Below are 23,176 nucleotides of genomic sequence, written 5' to 3' on the forward strand. Positions count from 1 at the left end.
CTTGTGGCTGTGAGAAAGAGGACATGCAGGGATGTTTGCGTTAGGAAGAGGGTGGAATTCCACAGGAAGACCCAAGTGGGGAGTCTCCTGAAAGTTGCCCAAGGTCTGTTCCCCAAGGGGCTGCTGGAATAAATCCCTGTGTGAGGAGGGACTGTCCACAGTTCAGGGAACAGGGAAGGTTACCAAACGCGTGAGGAAAACACTTGGACACACCAGGTGAGAATAAGCCTGAGCTGTCTGCAGATGACAAGGGAGCTGTGGTTGGTAGACAGGGCCAGTTCTTGGCATGAGTCTAGCAGAAGCTTGACAAGCATAAGTACTCAAGATGATCATCACCCAGCTTGTCTGCCTTTATCTGCTTCCATTTCTCTGCCAGCAGGAGAGGTGAAAGGAGAAGAAAGCACTGTTTGTTGCTTGTTTCCTCAGGAATGAGGTGAGAAAGATTTGGGACGGGCTCTTTCCACTTGCCTCCTCCTCCCTTGGGATCAAATGGGTCAATGGTGTGCTGGGGTAAGGGATCAATCAATGAGAGGCTAGTGAAGGGTTCTGCAGGGACCAGGAGTGACTCAGAAACTCTGGGAGGAGACGTAGCAGGCTTACGGGAACATGCTTGCACCACATGTGCCCCAGACCAGGATCAAGTTCTGTTTGAAATTAGTTCCTCTGAGAATATGAAGAAAACAAGGTGACCATGTGTGGCTTCCCAGAAGACCCATGAGTCGGTTCCCAGTCAACTTTGTCTTTCAGACTGAAACTGAGTCGTGTAGGTCTCTATTTACCACCCTCTCGGGCTTCTTCCCTAGCCCCCTGCTGCCCACTTCTTCCAAGAACCTGCTCTGCTCTCACCAGACGACTGGTTATTTTTTTTTCCTACTGCTACTCCTGAGCCCAAAGTTTCTGTCTCTCAAATTCGATGGCTGCCACCAACCGAGAACCCATGGAATTACTTGATTTTTAGGGCAGTGAACAATAGACCCTGAGATGGGCCCTTCCTGTTGCCAAGGGACCGTCTCCTGTATCTCTTAGAAACGGCTGTCTATATTGCAAATCTTGTCAAGGTCATGGGCAGGTGAGACCTTGCCCTTTCCTGGGATGACTGATGCTACCAGATTAGCTTTTCTGAATAGCAGAGTGCAGTCTATCTAGAGCCAGTTTATTCCAGCTCCACCTACAGCAGATATGCTTCCAGGTTATAGTCTTTATTTTCAAGCACCTGTTCGATGAGTGCAGGAACACTGCTCTCGGTGAGCTTCTTACATCCTTTTTTTCAATGTGCAAATTTTGACTCAAAAAGGCTCCCTAGAAAAGGGAAGAGTGGGTTCTGTGCCCCAGAAAGCTACTGGGTGTGGGACTACGAGCTAAAACCCTTTGGAGAGCAAGAGAAGCGCTGACCTATTCAGTGCTCCTTGCCTACGAGAAGGTAGGACAGGATTTTTCTTTCCAATCTGAAGACCTGTACAAAAAGGATTCATCCATAAAGCTCAGGACTCTGCTTACACCTTCCGGAAAAGCCCTTATTCAGCTGATATGTGTTGTCTGCTGGGCTTGCAGGTGTGAGGGGAGAATGAGAACTGTGAAGAGAAAAGTAGCAGCCCTTCTGCATGAGGATAAAGACCATGAAGACCAGGCAGGCTACCAAAACATTCCACAATAGAATCCACAGGGCAAAAAGGACACATAATGCAATGTAAGGCTTCAGTACATCGAGGCATCTTGTCACGCTGCCTCACCAGTAATGACCGGGGACATCACTTCTCCTGTCAGCTTAGTTTCCTCAGAAGAAGAGGACACACTTCTATGATCACCGCGTGTTTATGTTAGTTCACCTTTCTGTCCATCCTGTAATTAACTTTTGTTGCCACTGGAGAATTTTGTAGGGGACCTGCATGCATTATAGATGTGTTAGGAAGTTTAGCAGACTCAGGAAATAAGTCTTTCTGAAGCAAGGCATTCCGAGGTCCACTAGACATAGAGAATCCAATTTTTAATGAGGAACAGAGGTTCTCCTGCAGCCACATGTTTCTGGAGTCTGCTTCTAGCATAAAACATCTGCAGTGGTGGGACATGCTGCTCTATGAAGTTTATCTGGACTTGTAAATGGAGCTACAGATCAAGAGAAAATTAGAGTATTCCCAGGCAAGTAATGGGGAAGATGAGCAGGATTTGTGAGAGAGAGGGAGGGGTAACCAAGAGAGCGTTGCACTCTCTGAATCTCCTTTTAGGAGAAGGAATTTTGACTTCTTCTCATCTTTAATTTAACTTTTAAATTTGACTGAATGAATTTAAAGAAGTCAAACCTCCTGAGTCATCAGACAGTTGAACTGAAGCAGAGTTTGGAAACACCCAAAACTTGAAACTTGGCACCAAACCACGCTCCGTTAGATTCCCTTTGTATATCAAATACTTATTTTTTTTGTTGTCAAAATAGGAAGCCTCACAACCACACACTCAGTCAGCACAGCACCCCTTTTTGCTTTCTGCTGTTTTGATCTGTTCTAATGGGAGTAAAATATGCCGCCCTCCTGCTGCATGGGGAATCTCATTTGGGAAGAAAAAATGCTGCCAATGCCTCAACTTGTTTTCAGATCACTTCCAAGACTAGTTGAGGCATCGCAGAGGCTAAATTATTCCTCTTGCTAGGGCAAACTTTTCTTGATGTGCTCTGCAATCACCTGCCTTAGCTGGCATGGCTCACAGACTTCCAGGTATTCACATTTTAAATCAGATACAGCGGCCAAGTCACATTGGTTTGGTTGCCCGGTGCTCCCTGGAGCTTCAGGGTTAGACACTTGACAGGAGCCGTGACAGGAGCTGCTTTTATCTAGTGAGGTAAAGTTGTACGGAAACATTGGGCACAGTAAAACCCCCATGAAAGAACACTTTTATAAGGAAAAAATGTCAGAGAGAGAAATGCCCTTCAAAGTATTTTAGGCACTTTTAAGATTTGGTGAAGCTGAGGTACAAGCCCTTCAGAAATTCATCCATCTATCCCTGTTCTTTAAGCAGGACAAAACTTGTTTCATGTAAGCTATAAGGCACACACACACACACACACACACCAGCCAGAGAAGCAGCTGTGACTCAATGCAGGTGAGAATCTTCTGCCTTACTCATTAAAAACACACACACGTGCATAAAATTGCGAGAGCGGGCGGTCTGATTGGCACACGCTGTTGCAATCCCAGGACTTTCATTCCCTTGTTCTCAGACCAAAGAAAACAAGTAGAGGAAAACGAGAGAGTTGCTCTTTTTCTTCCTTTTTGTGCGGGTCAAACTTCTTTGCCTTCTAACTTGAGCAAATTGTGCGCTTCTGTGCACGGCAACAGGATTACAGATCGGGGAGGCAAAAAGCTCTCTGCTGTTACAAGCAACTGCACAAAACCGAGACTGAACGTCTTCATGGAGACAGGCAACTGAGAAAATACCATGAGCACATACGGACCAAGCACCTTACCTCTGCTCTGACTGCCTCGCTGGTGTCTTCTGCCGCTGCTCCTGGTCCGTCTCCACCAGCAGACTGATTCACTGGCAGAAACCTGCGCCGATAAAAGGAAGTCAAAACACAATGAGCACTTCAGGGTAGCAGCCGTGGAGTGTCATGAGTTGGCAGCGTGTATTGTAGAGCGTGTTTAAGTGCTGATTTGGCAGTGCTTCGGAGGTGGGGAAATCCTTGTGATGAAAAAGATCTCCTGGTCAAATTCTGAACCCCAACATGCCCCATGGAGCAGGAGAGTTTAAGAAGTACATACAAATCAGTGGTTAGGATGTTCAGCTGGGACCTGGGTGTTCCAGTTCCCTGAGGCTGTGGCAGACCTTGACCTGTCCTATTGCCCAACTGAGGGGCTGCTCCGAATGTGATCTTTTAGGATGAAGATGGGGAAGTGTCCAGCGTCTCTCAAAGGAGTCTCTGAAGAACACTGTCTCTGCTCTTGTTTTTCGTTTGGTTTATTTTGACTTTGAACATAGGAGGTTCCACTCAAATATGAGAAAAAACTTCTTCACGGTGAGGGTGACAGAGCACTGGAACAGGCTGCCCAGGGAGGGTGTGGAGTCCCCTTCTTTGGAGATTTTCAAGACCCGCCTGGATGCGGTCCTGAGTAACATGTTCTAACATGCTCTAGGCAATCCTGCTTTGGCAGGGGAGTTGGACTAAATGATCTCTATGGTCCCTCTAAAAAAAATTCAGTGAAAAATTCAGTGAAATCACACACAGACTCCTAAGTCTGTTTTTCAGTGAGCGGCACAACTCCTAAAACCCATGTCACTCCACATGAGTTGGTCAGAGTTGACAGGGCTTCTGTAGGGACTCTTTGGTGCCAAAGAAGGCTTGCACATATCATAAAACCTTTCTCCCAGTGAAGAAATAAACAAGGGTTCCTGTTTCTCCCAAGCCATTTCCATCAAATCTGAAAACATGGTATCTTTGGAGATCTTTCCCTAACTGCTGAATCGGTCAGCCTGGAGGCTCAGTCCTCACTGAAATTGGCTTGATGGCCATGGGCAGAAGGACATGTTCTGTGTCCTTAGGCAGCTGGGCTACAAAGAAAGTAGAATCCTCCTACGCGGGGACCAGCCTTTTCAGCCAATTAACTCCTAAGTGTCTTCAGAATAACTTGTGTTTCATCAGGGACTGATGAGCATTTAGAATAACACCAGATGAAAGGGATCTGCTCCTGGGAACACCGTCGCAAATAATAGGATGGCTTTGGGTGGAGGGGGAAGGAAAGGCACGAAGTAACAACAGGATGTCAGTGAAGACACAGTAACAGTTCTGCTTTACATACAAAGTAGAGAACATTGTTTGGGATGGTGAAAAAGGTAATTCGGTAATTTCTTGGTGAAAAGCGTTATAACTCAACCACTCTGACGTCTCCAAGTGACAATAACTTTCATCAAACCATAAATGAATTGCTCAGAAAGGGTTCTGCAACATGATGTCTAGTCCCTCCTCATGTCCCAAGTTACTTAGTTGAAGGGCTGACTGCCTGGAAGGTATTCATCCCCAGGAATTTGTAGTGGATGTGAGGAAGGTCCATGTCTGGAGGAGACCAGTTTTGTTTGGATCAAGCTCTGTTTACATTTGTGGAGCACAAGGACACGGGATAGGCTTCAGCAATGGGCTCAGGAGACGAAACAGTCCTGTTGTTTGTCTTGGAAGGGAAAGGAACGGAAGTGGCACCAGCCACAGTTAAATTTTTTGGCTAACAAACCATTTTGCAGAGTGAGACGCTGATGTTTTGGTCATAGAGTGTCACCAGTGACCTGTGCTAGTGTAGTGGCTGCCCCTGACCTGGTTAGCATCCCAGACTTGGCCCGTGTTACCATTTGATTCAAAAGGAGAATGAGGGTGTCACACTGAAAGGTAACCCCAAAATGCACAGTGTCTCTTCCCACAGTGAAGCTAATGTTATTTCATTTTGAAGGCACAGTGACCCCAAACACCTAAAACCCCTGGACGCTACCCTTCACGAGAGTGTCTTTGTGCAATAACTGCCTATTTGAAACAGCATTGGTAGAACCGGAGTTCCTGGGGGAAATTAAATAGGATGACAGTTTCTTCAGCACTGTTTGCAAAGCAGTCCTTCCCACTAACGAGCAAAGTGCTCCAAAAACACATGGGATGGAGATAATAGATTCTTTCTAGCAATGTTTGGGTACTTATAATCTTAGTGTTTAAACCCCAAAGAGGCTTTTCAGAGCCATGGTAAAGGTTAGAGCAACTCAGGTCTTTGGCAGCCAGTGGCTTCCATGTGAAATAGCAGGAGATGTGAGGTTCCTGCTGGGTTCAGAGTGTAACTTTGAACCAAAGTATCCCACTGAAGTGCTGTCATTGCCAAGAGGAAATCAGCTCCTTTGTCCCACCCTGGAAAGCTCACGTACACAGACCCTGGAAGTGTTGTCAGCAGAGACTGAGTCTGCCAAGATTTCTCTGTCTTGGGGGGCACCTTGAACTCAAGCTTCTCATCTTCCAGGTGCATGCTTGGACCACCAGACTGGCTACTGTTTTCTGAGGCGTCTACCCTCCCCTTGTCCCTTGCTCTTCCTCATGAAAAAAGTGAGCAGCCCTGGTTCAAATGAAGACAAACCATCTTTTTTTTTCAGGAGTGAGTTTTTTGTGTGAACTCAGTTTTTACTTCCTTCATCTTCTCATCTAAAAATAAAATTAATCAATACCATAACTGCTAGAATTAGTCTTGGCTTACACTAAGCCTTTCAAGAACTGCCAGCCCAATAAATGAGAAATAATAGGAAGAATGGAAAACTTCTTTAGATCACTAACCATATCCAGAGAAAGTCAGTGTTTTCATTACTGTTAGGGTCTAAAGCAGAGAGCAGGCTGCAACCAAACCATGTCTCCTGTTATCAAAGGATGGTTATTGCAGAATCCAGGCTGCATCAATTAAGTCATCAAGGACTGCTGACCTACGAGGTTGCCAGAAAATATCAAGTGCACCGTCAGGATGCAGTGACACTTGGTGTGAAAATAGCACTGGGAGGAACCCTTTCCCTGACTCCAACAGAAACCACCTGATGCAAAAGAAGGTTCTGTTTGTACCCTGTGAGAGCAAGTGGTGTTGAATGAGTTGGGTACGGCTCCTGGTTGTGGGTTAAGGATACTTCTGCATCAGATCAATAATTTCATTGTACATGTGCAAAGGTGCATCCAGTCCCCAGATGAAATCCAGGTGTGCCCATCCCGGAATCCTCTTATGATAGATGAGCCTCTTAATTTGAGACAGTAAAATGGCTGCATCCTTGGGATCTGCGAGCAAGTCTTGTCCCCCAGTCCATACCGCCGTTGGTACAGTCATCTCTTCCACAACATAGGGAGGAGGAGCAGCCTGGAAAACATGAAGTGGTACAGGAAGGAATGACCAGGAAAGCATAGCAAACATGCATTTGGGGCTTTCTTCTGTTTTTGTTCAAAGCAGTTTTGTTGAAAACCAAACAGTCTGTGTTTCCTAAAATGACAGAAGTGCCCTTGCTTGTCTTTTCTCTGGGCTTGCAGGGGTGACCCAGCTGATAGCACAGCCAAAGGAGAAATGCCTCCTCAGTTGACAAAGAGCTACTGTTGGGTCTTTGCCCTCTCAGCTAGGAATTCATGGGACGGGAGCCTGGAACAAGACAGAAGATGTCAGGATGCTTCTGGGTAAACCCCCATCTTGGTCCTTGTGGAGTACTGGTCAGTCCCAGAAGACAGAGATGGTCTGGTTAGAAAACAGAGTGTGTGACTAGGGCAAAAGGATAATCAAGCGACTTCTGTGGGACGAAAGAGGAAGTAGTTTGGACTCCTGAGTTTGGAAAACAGAGGCCAGAGCAGGGACAGGAGACAGGCTTATACAATCATGAATAGCATGAAGAAAGAGCACAGGAAGTAATTATCTCATTGCTTCTCATAACACAAAACCTAGAAGGCATCCAGTGACTCTCCAGGGGCAAGCAAATTCAAGACAAACCAAAGGAAGTTGCATTTCATGCAAGCCATCATTAAAACATGTAGCTCTTAATGATAGGCTGTTGTAAAGACCTAAAGGGTAGGAGGGTCAAGCATGGAATTAGAATCTTGGATGGAGGTGAGGTTACTCAGGCACTGCTTAGTGACAAAGTCCTTTTGTCTCTGGCTGCTATTAGCTCTCCAGTTCCCTCTTCCTAATGGTGTTTCCCTGGTCCCTCATGCATTGGCAGCTGTGTCAATCATGCTGGTAGGCAAGATGCCTCTTTGGCCTGACCTGCTGGATGTACTCTTTTTTTTCAAAATCTATTCTCTGTCTTTCCTGTCCTTGCTTCCTCTTATTCCTATTGATCATTTAATCGAAAAGGTTTGCACTCTCTCTTTTGCTATTGTCATTAGTGCTTGCATGTTCTCTCTGTTGACTTCCAAACTGGGAATCAGTAATACAGATGGGGGTGGCTAAATCCGTCTACTTATATTCTGAAAATGTGCCTCCTACTACGGCCCTGCTCCCGTCCTCTGTTCTTCTGTGTTGTCCAAGGGTGATAATATTGTTTCCCCAAACTATACCTGTTGGTATTTTTCCATGTTCTTTTCTGCACTTCCCCAGTCATAAGCTTGGAACTTCCCAGAATGGGCCTCCTAAGAGGATGAACAAGAAAAGGGTAGTTACAAAGCTGTCATTCAGGAAGATTATGGGTTCTCGCCCTGCTGAGCCTCTGACTCCAAACTAAAGCCTCAACCGAAGTTCTTCTAAGAGCTATGAAAGAGCCAACAGTAAATTAGTTAAAAGTCTCAACCAGTGAAAAGGAGCCAAATGTTTTCGTCAGAACCAAAAATAAACCCCACCTCACTGCTCCTGCTGAAAGACCCAGGGATGTTTTTGCAGGCGATTTGTTCTAGTTTGTAAAATTGCTGTCAACAACTGCCTCCAGCCAGTTCCCCTCACTGCTGCTGCCGTGTCCTCTTCTGACAATTGTGTTGCCACCACTCAGCTTTGTGAGAGTCACCATTTCTAGTTCTTCCCTTGTGCTCCTTGGCTTTGCCTACACCATGGGTTGTTATTGCTGTGACAGACACCATCGAAAGGAAGGTGTCCATTAACTCAGCTCTTGCAAGCGAACCCAGACTTTATGATACCTTAAAAACAGGAGCCTAAAAACAGAAAGGCAGCTCCCATCAGCGCTGCTGCTGAGGATGTACTGTGACAGTACGTTCTACTCGGGACGTAGCGAGCCTACTAAGTAAAGGATTTATTATTTATAGTTCTATTGCTGCTCAGACACTGAGAGCTTTGAAAGCGAGAGATGAAAATACAAGGGCTTTTACTAGTAAAATTTGGTATTTTACAAAGCAGCCTATGTCTTTCTCATTTCTATGTCCCACATTGGAAACATAACTAATTTCCTAAGATAAGCTCTGTACAGGGCTGCAGACATCATTTAGATAAGGTAATGGATACGCAATAAGAAGAGCGATATATACATCCGCATACACAGCTTCCAACACACGTATTTTTACACAAATCCTCATTGTTGGTTCCAAAGTTACCTGTATCACATAGGGTATCTCTATTCTGCTGAAAAAAAGAAAAATCAATGAAAAAGTGTTTTGAATTGAGATTTCAGTTGTAAACCATGGGTTATGTGTGTTTCCCAGAAGTTATCAATGACTTCACAGCAGGATATCAGCTGTAGCCCACCCTATGCCCTGCACAGCCAGAAGTGAGAACCTATTTTGCCTTCCAGGAGTTTGCTGGTACCTGACTCCAGTGGACTATGTTCTGCACAGAAGTTCCAGCAGGGGTTTGTGCGATGTACACATCGATTCGGCTCTGAAAGAAAACATTCAGTGAGTATTCTCTTCCTCCCTTCTGTTCAGATGTACATTAAAAAAAACCCTGCCACAGCAGTGTCATGTATCCATAAACCCAAGAGAAATTGGAGTGGGGTGATTGGAGACCCCCTCAGAGTGACTCCAGATGTGGAGATGTGGCAGGTCTGGAGCAGCACCAGAAAAAGAGTCCCCAACCAGGACATTTTCCAGGATGACTGAGAATCTAAAAGAATCTAACAGGTGGAGAGGATAGAATAGAAAGTCAGCAATTTAGACCCCAAATTTGGTGGTTTTTTCCAGGAGTCTGTAACAGAACCTGTGTGAGAAAGGACAGCTGTTGGACAGAAGAGCAAAAGGAACTGCAGCTGCCTGAGGAATGCATGATTATTTGAAATAAAACAAATCTTAGTCCTGCAGGGCTTTCTTAACAAGTGGCTGTGTGACCCTTCCATAAACAATATGCTCTGAGGCATATTTTGGAAAACGCTGGAGCAAAACGTTGATGCCCAGGTGGGGGTAGGTGATGCCTACAGCGGGACATAGCATGAGGAGCTCAAGCATGTCCTAACCTCCAGCGTCTGCCAAGTCTCTTTCAGGTACCCCTGAAGTGTCTTGGGCCTCCGAGCCCTGATGGTCCAAGGCTTAGAGGAGGAGGACAAGGGGGAATCCGTGTGTTCCTGTCTCCATTGCAAAGAGCTCCTGGAAACACGAAGCAGGTAGGGACTTTATTTTTTTTCTTCTGTGGTGTGTAATACCGAATATCTCCAATGAGACCACAGTATGAGGTGGGAGATGGTGCACTGGGCAAGGTCTGGCAGAAATCAGACTCTAGAGTTTTGTGGAGCTTTGAGGAGCTGCTGAGTGTAGGGATGGTGCCAAGTGTTCTTCTGAGGAGTGAGGCAGTGGTCCCCTGCCAGTGATGGGGCAACCAGCAGATACTGCTATCTGATGGTGTGGACTGTTCCCTGCAATGTGATGTGGACTAAGAGACATTCAGGATTCGCACCACAGCATAGAAGGTAAGTTTTGGGAGCAGAAGCTTAAACTCTCGGTGAAGTTGGTGAGAGTTATACATACCATGTCAATGTTTTTCAGGTTACAGCCCCCCAGACCGAAGAAGATACTTCTACAAAGCCTGGCAAGACCTTGGTGGCTGCAGAAAGGGACTATTAACTTTCTTAGACGTTCGGTCTGGGGAAGGAATTCCCTTTTGCCAAGCAAAGCCTGTGAAATACAAAGGTAACATTCATTTAAGAACGTAGACTTCCGTATTGTGCTGTTGTTTTTAAGAGGTGTTTGTGTCCTGTTCCTCTTCTCCAGCACTTTCAGTGGTTCCCACTTGCTTTTTCTTCATTTGAGATGATGTTCCCGCAAACAAGAAAGAAATTAGGTGCTTTTCCATTGCATCAGCCTCCTCAGGCATTACTCAATTTGTGTTACATCACTTTTAATGAAGAGATATGTTAAATGTTAAACTCCAATTCATATTTTAGCTCTAAGCTTGACCATCGGTTGTGGCTTTGTCTACAGGAATCTTGGAAACCTTTGAGGATCTGCATCTCTGTCCCTCTCTGGGTGACCCCTCCCAGTGCTGTTGCCCTCGATAAAAAGTTTTTCTTAATGCCCAGTCTGAACTTCCAAAGGCCTGAGTTATTATAACCTACCCACATGCAAATGAGGAGACTTCATAAAGCCCTAAGCTTTCTGTTTACCCATTTTAAGAGCTGAACAAACAAGTTTATGGTTAAAGGGCTGAAACCAAGATATCACATACCCTGAGCAATTTTTCAGGAAGGTAGAGGAGTTTTGTTACTGGGCTTCGGGCGTACTTAAGAGTAGTGACAGGTGCCAAGGCAAAATAGAGTTTGATTTTTCGAGCCAGCTCTGGCATTGTTGAGAATGCAATGAAAGCTGAGAAAACAAACAAACAAACAAAAAAAAGAGGAGTTAAGAAAAGCCATCATTTGTCCATTAGACTGCTTTCAGTGTTTATAAATGCTATTCTGCAATTTCAGACCTACAAGCAACCTTGTTAGTTCTTCAGAGACTATGGTTCAGCCCAGATTTGTGTGAAATCCCTCTTCTCCACGTGTTACCAGCTTGTAGTTTTATTTCCCTATTTTTTTTCTACATTTTGTCTTTTGCAGCTTTCTTCCAAATGCATTTAAACATAACTGCGCACTTCTGATGTACATTCATGGATTTCATATATTATTGGAAGGAGTAGTTGTTTTTCTTCTGGTCAATCCAATTTCATATTTCCCTTTTTTTTTCGTGTGTGTGTGTCCTGTCCAAACCAGCCAACTTCTCTTTCTGTGCTCTCATCTTCCTATTTTTTTTATTTTGGTCCACTGACCATCTGCTGTTGGGCACACCCATGCATTTTAGGAACAAACAATTTGAATGGCCCGCAATAATTTTCAGTATAATTCTAAGTCGACAGACTTCCAGCAGCAGCACATTTGGTCCATTATGTTTTATTGTCTTTATAATAAATTAAAAATGCCAATGTGCTGAAAACAGTGTTTATGACTCCTGCAAAGAGTTAATGAAAACTCCAGGTATATTCAGTATCTCAAATCGCATTTTACTCCCATTTTCCTGAAACATTGGTCTGTTGTGTGTTACTTACCGATGGTAGCACCTTGCGAATAGCCAATATAGTACAACTTTTCCTGTCCTGTTTTCTCCAGAATGAAATTTATTGCTGCTGGCAGATCAAACTTAGCCATCTCATCAAAACTGCAGGCGGGAGATTGAAAGGGAGGCACGCATAAATTAAAAGTCCATTTGAATTTGCTTTTTTTTTTTTAATAGAGGCTTGTCAGCAAAGAAACAACACCAACCGTTTAGTGAATCATTCTGCTATTTTAGGTTTTGTGTTTTTCTGGCACTGGATATGGAAGGTACTACTTAAGGGATACTTTCTCCTTTGACATCAACAGAAGGACAGTAACCTCAAGAAGTATCAGGTTGAATTGTAATGGTGTGTGCAGAAGGAAGAGGTGGTGATATAGTAACAGAGCTCCTTCCGTGGAATCACACATTTTATACAATTTGGCATTAAAGAAAAGGTCTACTTTTAAATGTTCATTGAAATAGGTGCAAAAAATATTTAAATTTTCTCCTTCTGTGATTTTAGTGTTATTGTAATATATAGACTAGTATTTCTAAATAGTCTCCAAAATTGCCTCCAGAACCGAGATGTGGCTTTGACATGAGCGGTGCTGGTTCCTCTGAGTTGCTCTGCTGCTCTGTCTCTGGTTTGAAGAACCTTTTCTAGCATTAATTAGAGGAAAGCAGTCTCCACCACTATGAAAGCTCACATGTGTACAGGGGCACCTCAGCAAAAGTGAACGTAAAGAGTGCTTTTTAAAAGGTAGCATATGTAAATCCCTGATTTAGCCAGCTTAAATAAATATGTAAGGGTGGGCAATGGAGATGCCCTTTAATGGTTTGATCTACCTGAAAGCCCAGAATTCATCTTGATCAATGGAGTAATTTTGATGCTTTCTGGACCAGCGATTCCCTCTGCTATTTCCCATCCAAACATCGAAACCAGCATCAGCCAGTATGAAGCCCAGGCTGTTGTTGGGCAGGTTTGTGACCCAGTTACTAGCATCTCCCAGTAGTCCATGTTGGAGAAACACAGCAGGTTTCAAAGCTGAAAAGGAAATCAGAAACAAAACCACAATTTATATTATTTTATTTTCATTTTCTGGTAGTTAAGGGACATTATTCTCCCATATTCAATACTGGGATTTGTTCCTGCACCAACTTAAAGGCAGACAACTATTCAGAAGAACAAAACGTCCCTTTCTGGAAAGAGAGAACTTCTTCCAAGCTTCTGTAAGGATTTATGGAAAGATGTACCTGACACCAGCAAAAATCTGGCTTGGCACCCTCTGGTCATTGTTTGTATCGCTCAACCGCAAGAGCTTGAGATTCTCAACACTGATATAAAGAATGAAGGTGTGGGATTGTTGCAGAGGTTTCCTTTCCCCAAAATATGAATCAGTCCCTGATATTAGCCAGGTGTAAGCAAAAGCAAAGCAAGACTAAAAGCTGGAACAGCTTTCTCAAAACAAGTGGATTGGACAGATTACAGCCTTTACCCTCTTTTTTCCTTTTTTTTTTTTTCTCTAACTTTTACTCATCAACTCTTAGTATGAGGGTATATGCTTCATATTATAGTGGATTTTTAGTATAAATAGGTGTGCTTGACATAAATCCTGTTGGTCTTGCAGGCTGTTCCGGGCAGCCAGAATTCTCTGCTAAAATATCACTTGTGGATACAAGCTTTGGTGGATGTTTTGAAAACACAAGGTGTCTCTTGGCAGAACGTGCCCAATCTAGGCTGGTTTTGTCTCATATTAAAGAAACGTACCTGGGTTTCCCCGACTCTGTGCGCCATAAGGGATTCTGTTAATGGTGAGGGTATAACCGTCTTCTGTCATCACTTCATACTCCTCGCTGGGGTACCCTTTGTAAGTAACCAGCTCATTCTAGAAGAGAAGGTAAAATACGTTTGCTTGCAGAAGGCCATTTCAGATCTATTATGTGAATATGAAATTCACAATGAAGAAATGTTCGAGAGCAGATACAACTGGGGATTTAGCCTACATATAGTAAGCATCTGAATAAAGCAATATCAGATTGGGTGTTGTAACCCTAAAACTACAACAGATTTCCTTTGTTCTTTGTGTTATATCCAGGATTTGACTACTCAGTCAAGATCTGTTATAGAAAAACCTGTGTTATTCTATTGCCCTTGCATTCTGGTGATATAAGAACCAGGAGGAGCTTTTGATTCCCGTAGCTGAGTTGATGATCTGCCTGGGTGCCTGCTCATGGTCTGCTGCAATGTGAAGCGAAACCAGCTTATTTAAACTACCTTCAGAGAGATCATAGAATCATAAAATAAAAGACCCAGAGAGCTTCACACCAGCCCCCTTGTGAATGGCACACGGGCAATGAGCACCACTGAAAAACTGACTACATTATGGAAAAAGAACAGGATCAGCCACTTGTGTAGTCACAAGGGAAATCCTTAGCACAGCCAATATTAATTTTGGAAAGAAATATTACTTTTCACCTGTAACGTTCAACCTGTTTTGTTACAGAAGAGGATTGTCTTTTATAACTTGCACTCAGAGAATTACGCAGTGTAATTTCTCATGCAGGACACAAAACCCCAAGATTTTAACAAGTGACTAAAGATGTAAATGAGCTTGCTTGGCAAGAGGTGCTCTTCTGGAAAGCTGGCCCTTTCTGATCTATGCTGCTCATTCAAAAAAGAAGAAAACATAGCCCACTAGTTATTTAGAGCCTTTGCTGACAAAATGCTGACGTTCCAGATGTCAATTTTTTAAGAGAGGGGCATAGTTCCAGCAAGAGCAAGCCAGCAACTGATATTTAAAAGGGAATTAACTCTGGAGATTTACTAAGGAAAAGCGTTTGCCTTGATTTTTATCGAACATAAGCTGTGCTGTTACACGTGCAGGCAGAAGAGAACAGAAGGGAAAGCAAGGGTATAGAGAGTGATCAGAGAGGATGGGTTAAATAAAGGCAGCTGGTCTACCTTGTTATTTCTAATGCCTAGAAACCCCTCTGCATCCCTTCCATCCCCAGGTCGCTCCCCCGAGCAACTCACAATATTCATAAATGCTTCAGGATCCACAGCTCTCTTCATTCTTCCAAGTTTTTCCGGATAAGTAAATGCCTGAAACAAACACGCCACAGCAACAAACAGCCATATCTTCTCTCTGGATAAAAGAGTGTATTCATCTGTCAGTAGTTCTGTTCTGCATTCGTAATCCAGACAGGTTCTGTGCTTTTCTGATGAAAAGGTTTTTTCTGCCTAATACTGGAAGGAACTAGTCTGGTAGTGCCCAACGTGTTAATTAAATGGAACAAAGCTGACTTTAAACACCCGTCGGAGAGAGTTTGGCAGCAACCTGGATTCTGTGCTGAGGTCTGGACCAGGACGCTGCTCTCAATCAGGGCAAAAGTATCAGTGAATCCAAAGAAAGGAGCAAACCTTTTGGGGAAATGGAATTCACCCGTTCTCCTGAGAAGCAAGTTGCTCGCATTACCGTGCCACGTGTTTCTTCTGTACATTAATTAGGAAACGTTTCTGACTAACTCTGGGGAACACTGGAGTTATTGGGCAACCTGTAACTATATCAATCACTGTCACAGGGACGCTTTCTAAATGGAGACAACCAAGCTGTTGGATAGTCAGCTGAAAAAAACAAAGACAATTGAAAACAAACAAATTAAAATATTTATAAGTTAATTAAGAACTTAGGAACCCAAAGAAAGCACTTATTTATAGTTGCCCAGCATAATTTATGCAAAACTGCTCAATGGCAAAATTTATCCCACTCCTTGGGATGAGGATGGAGAAAGGAGAAGAAAGCTTTGCTGAATGTAATGGTGGGTACAGAGTGAGTGCAGGGACGTCCAGTTTTGTTTGGGAAATAAGGAACAAGAATCCCCTGAGAGGAAATGAGCCCACTTAGATTCACGCATAGCAGCTCCCCAGTCTGTGAGCACCCACACACTCTTAGCTCAAAGAACATGCCGGGGCCTTGAATTATCATTCTCTCTGTGCCACATAAACCCCTCGAGGCCACTTCTGACCCCTGTTCTCCCAGTGACAGAGTTCGAAGCTGGACTGAATCAGCCAACAAATCCATTGCATTCATTATTTTCCCGATCAAGAAGACTTTGTAACTTCTTTTCGCAAATAATATGAATAACCTATTTTTTTCTTATCATAGAACAATTTATATTCTGACTTTCTAACACTGTATTCTGATACAATCTGTACCTTGAAAATATTAGGCTCCTTTTGTAGAAAAAGGAACAGACATTTTAAAGACTTCATTTGAAAATAATAGCTAGCCTCCTTTTTTTTTTTTTTTTTTTTTTTTTTTTAAATTTGAAAGCCACTGCAATCTTATTCCCACACTTGCCATTTCCCTGTGCCTCTCCAGTTACCCCAGTTACCTCAATTCAGGTTAGGTGAGTCATGGTACGCCTCTTTAGCCAAAAGGAGTCTTTCAAGAAATAACCATTCTTTCACCTATGTGAGTTATAAACGAAACAGCACTACAGAGTATAGTTGTTCTCAAATCATAAAGCAGCTCCTTAAGCCTGGGTTTGATACCGTCTTTTGCAGCTCCCACAAAGCCTTCACCAGTTTGGGGTCAGAGAGAAATTAGAGCGTTACCCACCTTTTGGCAGGAATCATGTGTTCAGGCTGAGGGACTGAGACAAGAGAAGAATGGAAACTCAGTTCCCGGGTGCTGGGAAGCCGTGCTGGGTAAAGACAGCCCTGATACGATGGTCAGGCACTGTTTTTTCCCCAGTCCTGCAGCATCTTAATAAGCATCTATTTCTTTCCCACTCCTCATTCCTTCTGCTGTCACTTCAGCTTTTCCCTGAGGGAGCACCAGGGAGAGGCGACTCCTTTTATTCTCAAACCTCGTGCTTTTCATCTCCTTCACCACCACAGCTATAACAAGGCTCTTTTTACTATCACAGGTAGATTTTTCTTTAAGGAGAATACCAGCCTCTGTGGAGTGGTGCAGCAGGATCAGGAATTTTGAAAACAAATATGTTCACAGATATACCTTATCATGCCTAATGAAACTGTCAATAAACCCGCGACAATTTTCTCTTCTACTAACAACATGCCGATTCCAGCTTCTCGTGTTGTGTGGAAAGGATGGAAGGAAGGAACTCTGACTCCTTGATACTTCTATAGATGTTATTGCACCTATTTTTCTTTTATTCTTTTCATGCTTGTGTTGCTGTTCCATAACTCGATATTGCTGCAGGAGTGGTTTCAGGAGATTTTCCTTTATTCATACTTCACCTCTAAAAAGGCCATAGAATAAAATGGATGTTCCTTAAATGTATATTTAGGAACATAGAATGTTTTTTCATAATCTCTACGGACTCAGGAAACATTACCATAGTGGCCACTTGTCCCGTGGTCTCATGTGTACTGGGAGTGGGCCAGTATTGCCCAGCAGCAGAAATTAGGTGGGTTTGAGTAGATTATTAGATTGTTAGGTCTTCAGGACAGGGACCTCTGTGAGGCTCTCCTTTTTGTGGAGTAAAAGCGTAATGCAGCCATGTTCCCTAACTGGTCTCCTGGCTATTAATATAATACAAACTTTGCAGAAGTGTGATTGAGGCTTGCTTTTTTTTTTTTTTTTTTTTTTTTCCTTCACTTGCACATTCTGGTATAAAGCCAGTGGACTTTGCATCCTGCCTGTTCCAGCTTGGTATTTTTAAACCTTGAAACTAATTCTTCTTTCTTCTTCAGTTCCCCACACTTGTTCCTCCAAATATTCACTCTGTCTTATGGATACTCTTCTTCCACACAGAAGAGATTTGCTTCTACACTGAGATGAACATCTACCAAGGTTTTGGCTTTGATACTCCTATTTATATTATAGTTTGTATACTTCCTCCTTGAAATGCTTGCTCTGGCTTTGAAGAGATTTATTTAATATATCCTCAGAAGTTATTTTCTTTAATATTTACAGACCAGAAAGAAATACGAAAGAAAGTCTCAGGAAGACCTGTTCCTGCAAGATTTGCCAGCAGACTTTCAAAGAGAGATATAAAGGTCCAACTTCTGGTTCTGGCAGGGAGGTAGGAGAGGAAATGATTTCCAAAGGTCTAGTTTAGAAGTGTTACCAAACATTGAGTCTACACATACATAGCTTAATATTTTTTAAAAACATCTTCTGTTTGTTTCCTTTCAGATACTTCAACACCTGGCACCTTCCCTCTAAGAAAACCAGGTTTTCTCTTTAAAGTCCTAGCATCTTCTGAAGATCAACATGAATTCCATGAAGGAACTGTTTAAATATGTACTTTCCCTCGAGTACCTCATGATATTCTAGCTAATCAAGACGTGCTATTAACTCCCTCTGAACAAAGCCAGCTTCATTCTTTAATGCAAAGCAATGCTTCATTGACAAAAAGAGCTCGATATTGAGTAAAGGGAGAACAGATAAATGGTGTAATACCATAAAGAGCAAACTAGCGGATAACGTCATCGTTACAAGTTATTGGCAGCGGGTGTTTGAAGTGGGTGTTTGAGATGGGAAAAGAACTTGAACAAGAGTGAGTGTTTGGCTGATTTTTATTTTAAAGACAGACATGCACCCTCTGTTGTAAGTTGACGGGTCCCAGAGGAAGTTACTCACGCTATAAAGAGGTGCAGAATTCAGTGGAAATGCTTAAAGGCTGAAATGTCGCTGCCGGAGGTATGGCTGCAGCTTCACAAATGTGGCCATACGCAAATGGACTTTAAACTGGTCAGTCCAGGTGCCCTTATATAAATAAGTGCCTTCGTGCCTTTGTATAAATTGTTGACTACGTGCTCGGCTTATGAAATCTCAGCTCCTTCCACTGCTTTTTCTGGATAAAAAAATCTCAGCAATGCACAGGATTTAATCCCTAGCATTTTGGTGTTTTCTGCAAACTCTTTGCTCTCCCCATTCCCTCCCGTTTCAGGAATTGGACCTGGCTTTGGAAGTGACTTAAGAATGGAAGATATTTGCAGGCAGCTGAATATAGCAGTTCTTCACGGATCAAATATGTCCTTTTGGCTTCTTCATCCAGCCAGTGTGCGTAGATATCAGAAACGTTTGGCTATTTTGAGTATGTTAAGGAGGGCCTTTAGAGGAAGGTATGCTTTATTGAGACACAGACTTGTTTTTGTGCAAGTTGCCAGCCAGGAGTCTCCAAGGGAACACGCAGCAGCAAAAACAGAAGGAACCCCTCCGTGCACTCATAGGGCTTTAGAAATATTTCATGCCGTAACGGTGCAAACAGTTGTTTCCTGAGAGCGAGAAAAACCCTGAGAACCAAGAGCAGGGTCTAACAGTGCGTTCTCCATGGCATCCCTGCGACAATACCTGGCTTCTGGCAGGGTGGATGCAACACCTGCCCTCAGCCCCTCCATCCCATGCCGGTGCCTTGGCTGGAGCACTGTTGGCTCCCAGCACAGACATGTCTGGGGGATGAAAGCAGAGCTCCCCGACCTCCCCTACACCTCCAAAGAGCGAAGGGAGTCACAGAATTGTAGGAGCTGGAAGGGACCTTCAGAGATCAACCAGTCCAACCCCCTGCCAAAGTAGGGTCACCCAGAGCAGGTTGGACAGGAATTCATCCAGGTGGGTTTTGAGTCTTTCCAGAGGAGGAGACTCTACACCCTCTCTGGGCATCCTGTTCCAGGGCTCTGCCACCCTCCCAGGAAAAAAGTTTTTCCTCATGTTATCCTCTTGGCATCCGCCATTTTGATATTGATCAGCATTGATGAGACCCCCTCTCAGTCGTCTTCTTCTCCAGGCTAAACAGACCCAGGTGTATCAACCTGTACCTATCAGAGAGGTACTCCATCCCCTTGATCATCTCTGTAGCCCTATGCTGAACTCTCTCCAGCAGTTCTCTGTCCTTCTTGAACTGGGTCCTTCCAATGGAGTCCACCCACAAACAGACACAAGTGTAAAAGGATAAAACACTAGTGAGAACAGGGGCTGCTCGGGTGGGAGATGCTCCTCAGCTCTGTCAGACCTGCAAAAATATTCCTGGTGCTCGTTATCATGGGCTGGCCTGGAGGTTTTCCAGCAATTAGGCTGATCATCACCATATTTGTAAGTGATGAGTGAGGTAGCTCTGAGTTGGCAGTGACATAATTATGAGTCTTTTGTGTGACAAAAGTAAAGTAAGAAGTGTCAAAAGGAAGGGCTCAGGAGGGACAGAGAGGGCCTCATGCCTGTTTCTTCTGCTCACGCTGCTGACACCTCGTCTGGGAATCTCCCAGGCAGCGCTGCCCTCCTGCCCAAGCCTCAGACACCAGCCTGAGGCAGCTTGCAACCAAAAAGCTCAGCACCAGCCCCTCTGTTGACTTATCCAAAGGAAACACAACTTCTGGAGACACAAGTAATTTCCACAGCGCTTCTTGGCCGATGCTGAAATTTGTGAAATATATGCAAACCAGGATTTCTTCATCTCCAAGGGTGGATGAAGATGAAGTCTCTGTTGCAATTCATGACCTTTGCATAACTGTTCAAACTGTTTTGCCCCACGATCCATGGGTAACTCTTTTTATCCTCCCGCTGATTTTGTAGTAACGTATACAGCAGAATCTCCTCACCCTCATATGAATCAACTGTAATTAGGAAAAAAAAAAGAATTCACACATTTGCATACACACGTGTGGAAAGCTGAATTAAGTACACTTTATTTACCTTGCACTTGTCGCTAAATGAAAGTCTTGGGAGAGTGAACCCAAATCTTGTGACAGAAGAACTGGAACCAGGACGAGCACTGATTATACTCAGCGTGCACCAGTCAGTCCTGGTGAGCACGGGACATTAAGCACTCGGAAGTGTCGACTAATGAATGAGGCTGGGGTTGGTCAGGCAATTAGCCCCGGTCAGTTGTGTGTTGGCATCAGCAGGAGCCACCCAGCCGTTTTTAAGGCTGGGTCAGAGGGTCTGTGGGCAGGGTGGCTCGTGCTCTTCTTAGAGCCAAGAATTGAAGTAACGGGTTTGCTCCAACACAGAAGGAGGGGGGTTAGAGATGGCATCGCAAAACCTCTGTCCTCTGTTCAAACTGGGATTTTTGTGGACCGATGACTGGGTTGGGCTGGGGCGCAGCTGGGCAGCGAGCTGAGGTCGGGGCTGGGCTCCGAGGTGGCTACCAGCTGGGACCACCAGCTCTCTCCACCCATGAACACCTTTCTCCTTGCTGCGTTCTACTGGAAAAATATCTTCAGATATGAATTCCATTACTAATTAACTCAGTCATAGCTTGTTAATTTTTTTCATGCATAAAAAACAACTTCCCACTAACTTTTGCTAGGTAAACAGCTCGGATAATCATAGCTCTGTCTTTCCAATTGTAAAGCACTTGTTTTTCCCTTTACCATTACACACAGTAGGAATTTCTTTTGAAAAAGCAAAGGTATAGCTAACTTATAGATCTAGTCTTTTTTCTTTAAAAAGTGAAGATACAGTTACCAATACAAATTACTGGTCTGCTCTGGGCATCAACACTGATTTTCCCACATTTAATAGTCCACCGTAAAATAATAAAAAATAAAATAAAAATAATTACAAAATTAAGATTATTACTTTGCACTTCGATCTTAGAATAATGTTTTGATCTTTTGTAAAGAAAATGGAACAGGATAAAATTGTTTTAACCTTAGCTATAGAAATGCAATTTAAATTGCAAAGCTGCGTATCAAACATAGTCTCTGTTTTCAATCTAAGCTTTCCCTTATAAAGACAAAATGTGCCTGATGACCTCAAAGCAATATTTTTTGAATCCAAATGAAGAGTCTACACATTCTATTTTACTTATGTCAACAATATTTCATTCTCTTGCTATGTGAAGGAAGTTTACTTCTAAAATGTTAGTGCCAACACATAGTTTCACAACACTGCACAGAAATAGTAACGGATGAAACTTATGGACCACTTTCAAGCTCTGCTGCATTTGATGGGCATTCAAAGTTTCCATGAAACAAGGGGATAGTCTTTCATTAAGCCAAGTAATAGCAGACAAGGGCATAATTCTTACCATGGCAAAGGAAATCCATGTTGTTTTTACAGTCAGGATGATCTCTTTGCTTTGGAAGCATTTTGTGAAGTGCCTTGAGGCAGGAAGGTCCCTTCTCAGGGTGGTCTCCTGGCTGTTTCTCTCCCCTGGAGCAGGTAGCAGTGGCCATCTGAAAAGTGGTGGATTCCCAAGGTCTGTGTAGGAGCATGACATGTCCCTCAGCAGGATGGTCTCTGCTTGTGGGACTGTCAACCTGCAGCTGAGAAGCTCCAATGTCAGAGGAGAACCAGGTTTGAAAAGCCAGTAATTTGTATTTTCCTTTTGAAAGCCAACAGGAAAACTGGTTACGTCTTCACTGCCCAACAAGTTGTGGTGCGGTGATCCTCGGGCTGATTCCGATCTGCGCTGGCGGCATCCCTATGGAGTGGTGTTCAGCGGTACCAGCTCAGACCTGGCCCCAGCAGCACCACATGTGGGGGTCCATACCCCTTGGGCTGGACCTGCCAAAGCATCTCCTGTCCCTCAGCTGGCAAAGCATCATCTCCCTGCTGCGTTCCCTGGCACTGCCGCGGCACCGCTCAGCCAAATCTCTCTACGCTTGGATCCAAGGTCTCACCCGGGTCATCCTGGCATCTTGAAATAACCGGTGTCCAGGTCTAACAAGTAGGACACTGAACCTTTCATCACTGTTGTGCCATTCATTTGCCAAGGTCATTTTGACCTCCAGGGCTTTTGTTTCCTTCTCCTTGTCCAAGCTGGCAACTCCAGCTCTGAGGACTCTGTGCACGGACTCTTCCTAATACTTGACTGAACAGTGTCTGAGGGATATTTCAGTTCAGGCTGCGTGCTTGTTTATCTGAATGAATATTCAGATAAGTAAATGAAAACCATGGCTGAAATCCTTCCTTTCGCTCCCTAAGGGATGTCAGATTTTATTCATATGAGCCACAAAGACAGACATGTCCTTATTGCAAGTTGTGGTGACAGAGACTTAAGAGAGTGGACTGCTGGAGATAAAGAAGTCACTGAACAGTTTTTGCTTTGAAAAATAGGAAGGAATTTCTGGAAAAAAAAAAAATTAAACAGGTTTTTAACAGGCAGGTAGATTCTCAGAGGTAGCAATGCTTCCAAAATTTTCATTCGATCCTACCAGAATTCTTCTGTGTTACAAAAAATAATTCCCTGAGCATTTGATGTAGCTACTGGTTCCCTTTCCATTTGTACCTTGCAGTTGAGTGCAAGCAGCAGTTAAATATTTCTAATGACTGGGGTATCTCTTTTGCTCTT

The 23,176-nt window shown here is 43.7% G+C and overlaps 1 protein-coding gene across 1 annotated transcript; it reads right to left on the minus strand.

Moving 5' to 3' along the window:
- Positions 1 to 6,608: 6,608 nt before the first annotated feature.
- LOC141469149 (lipase member M-like) lies at positions 6,609 to 15,059 on the minus strand. Its single transcript, XM_074154506.1, has 9 exons — positions 14,943 to 15,059; positions 13,677 to 13,794; positions 12,755 to 12,953; positions 11,922 to 12,031; positions 11,064 to 11,200; positions 10,367 to 10,513; positions 9,216 to 9,287; positions 8,024 to 8,095; positions 6,609 to 6,842 (listed from the first exon to the last, which is right to left on the minus strand). Exons 1-9 carry the CDS (start codon positions 14,979 to 14,981, stop codon positions 6,609 to 6,611), a joined length of 1,128 nt encoding a protein of 375 aa, XP_074010607.1. The 5' UTR covers positions 14,982 to 15,059.
- Between the last annotated feature and the right edge of the window lie 8,117 nt (positions 15,060 to 23,176).

This window comes from Numenius arquata, chromosome 10 (genome assembly GCF_964106895.1).
Source record: "Numenius arquata chromosome 10, bNumArq3.hap1.1, whole genome shotgun sequence".
NCBI lineage: Eukaryota > Metazoa > Chordata > Aves > Charadriiformes > Scolopacidae > Numenius > Numenius arquata.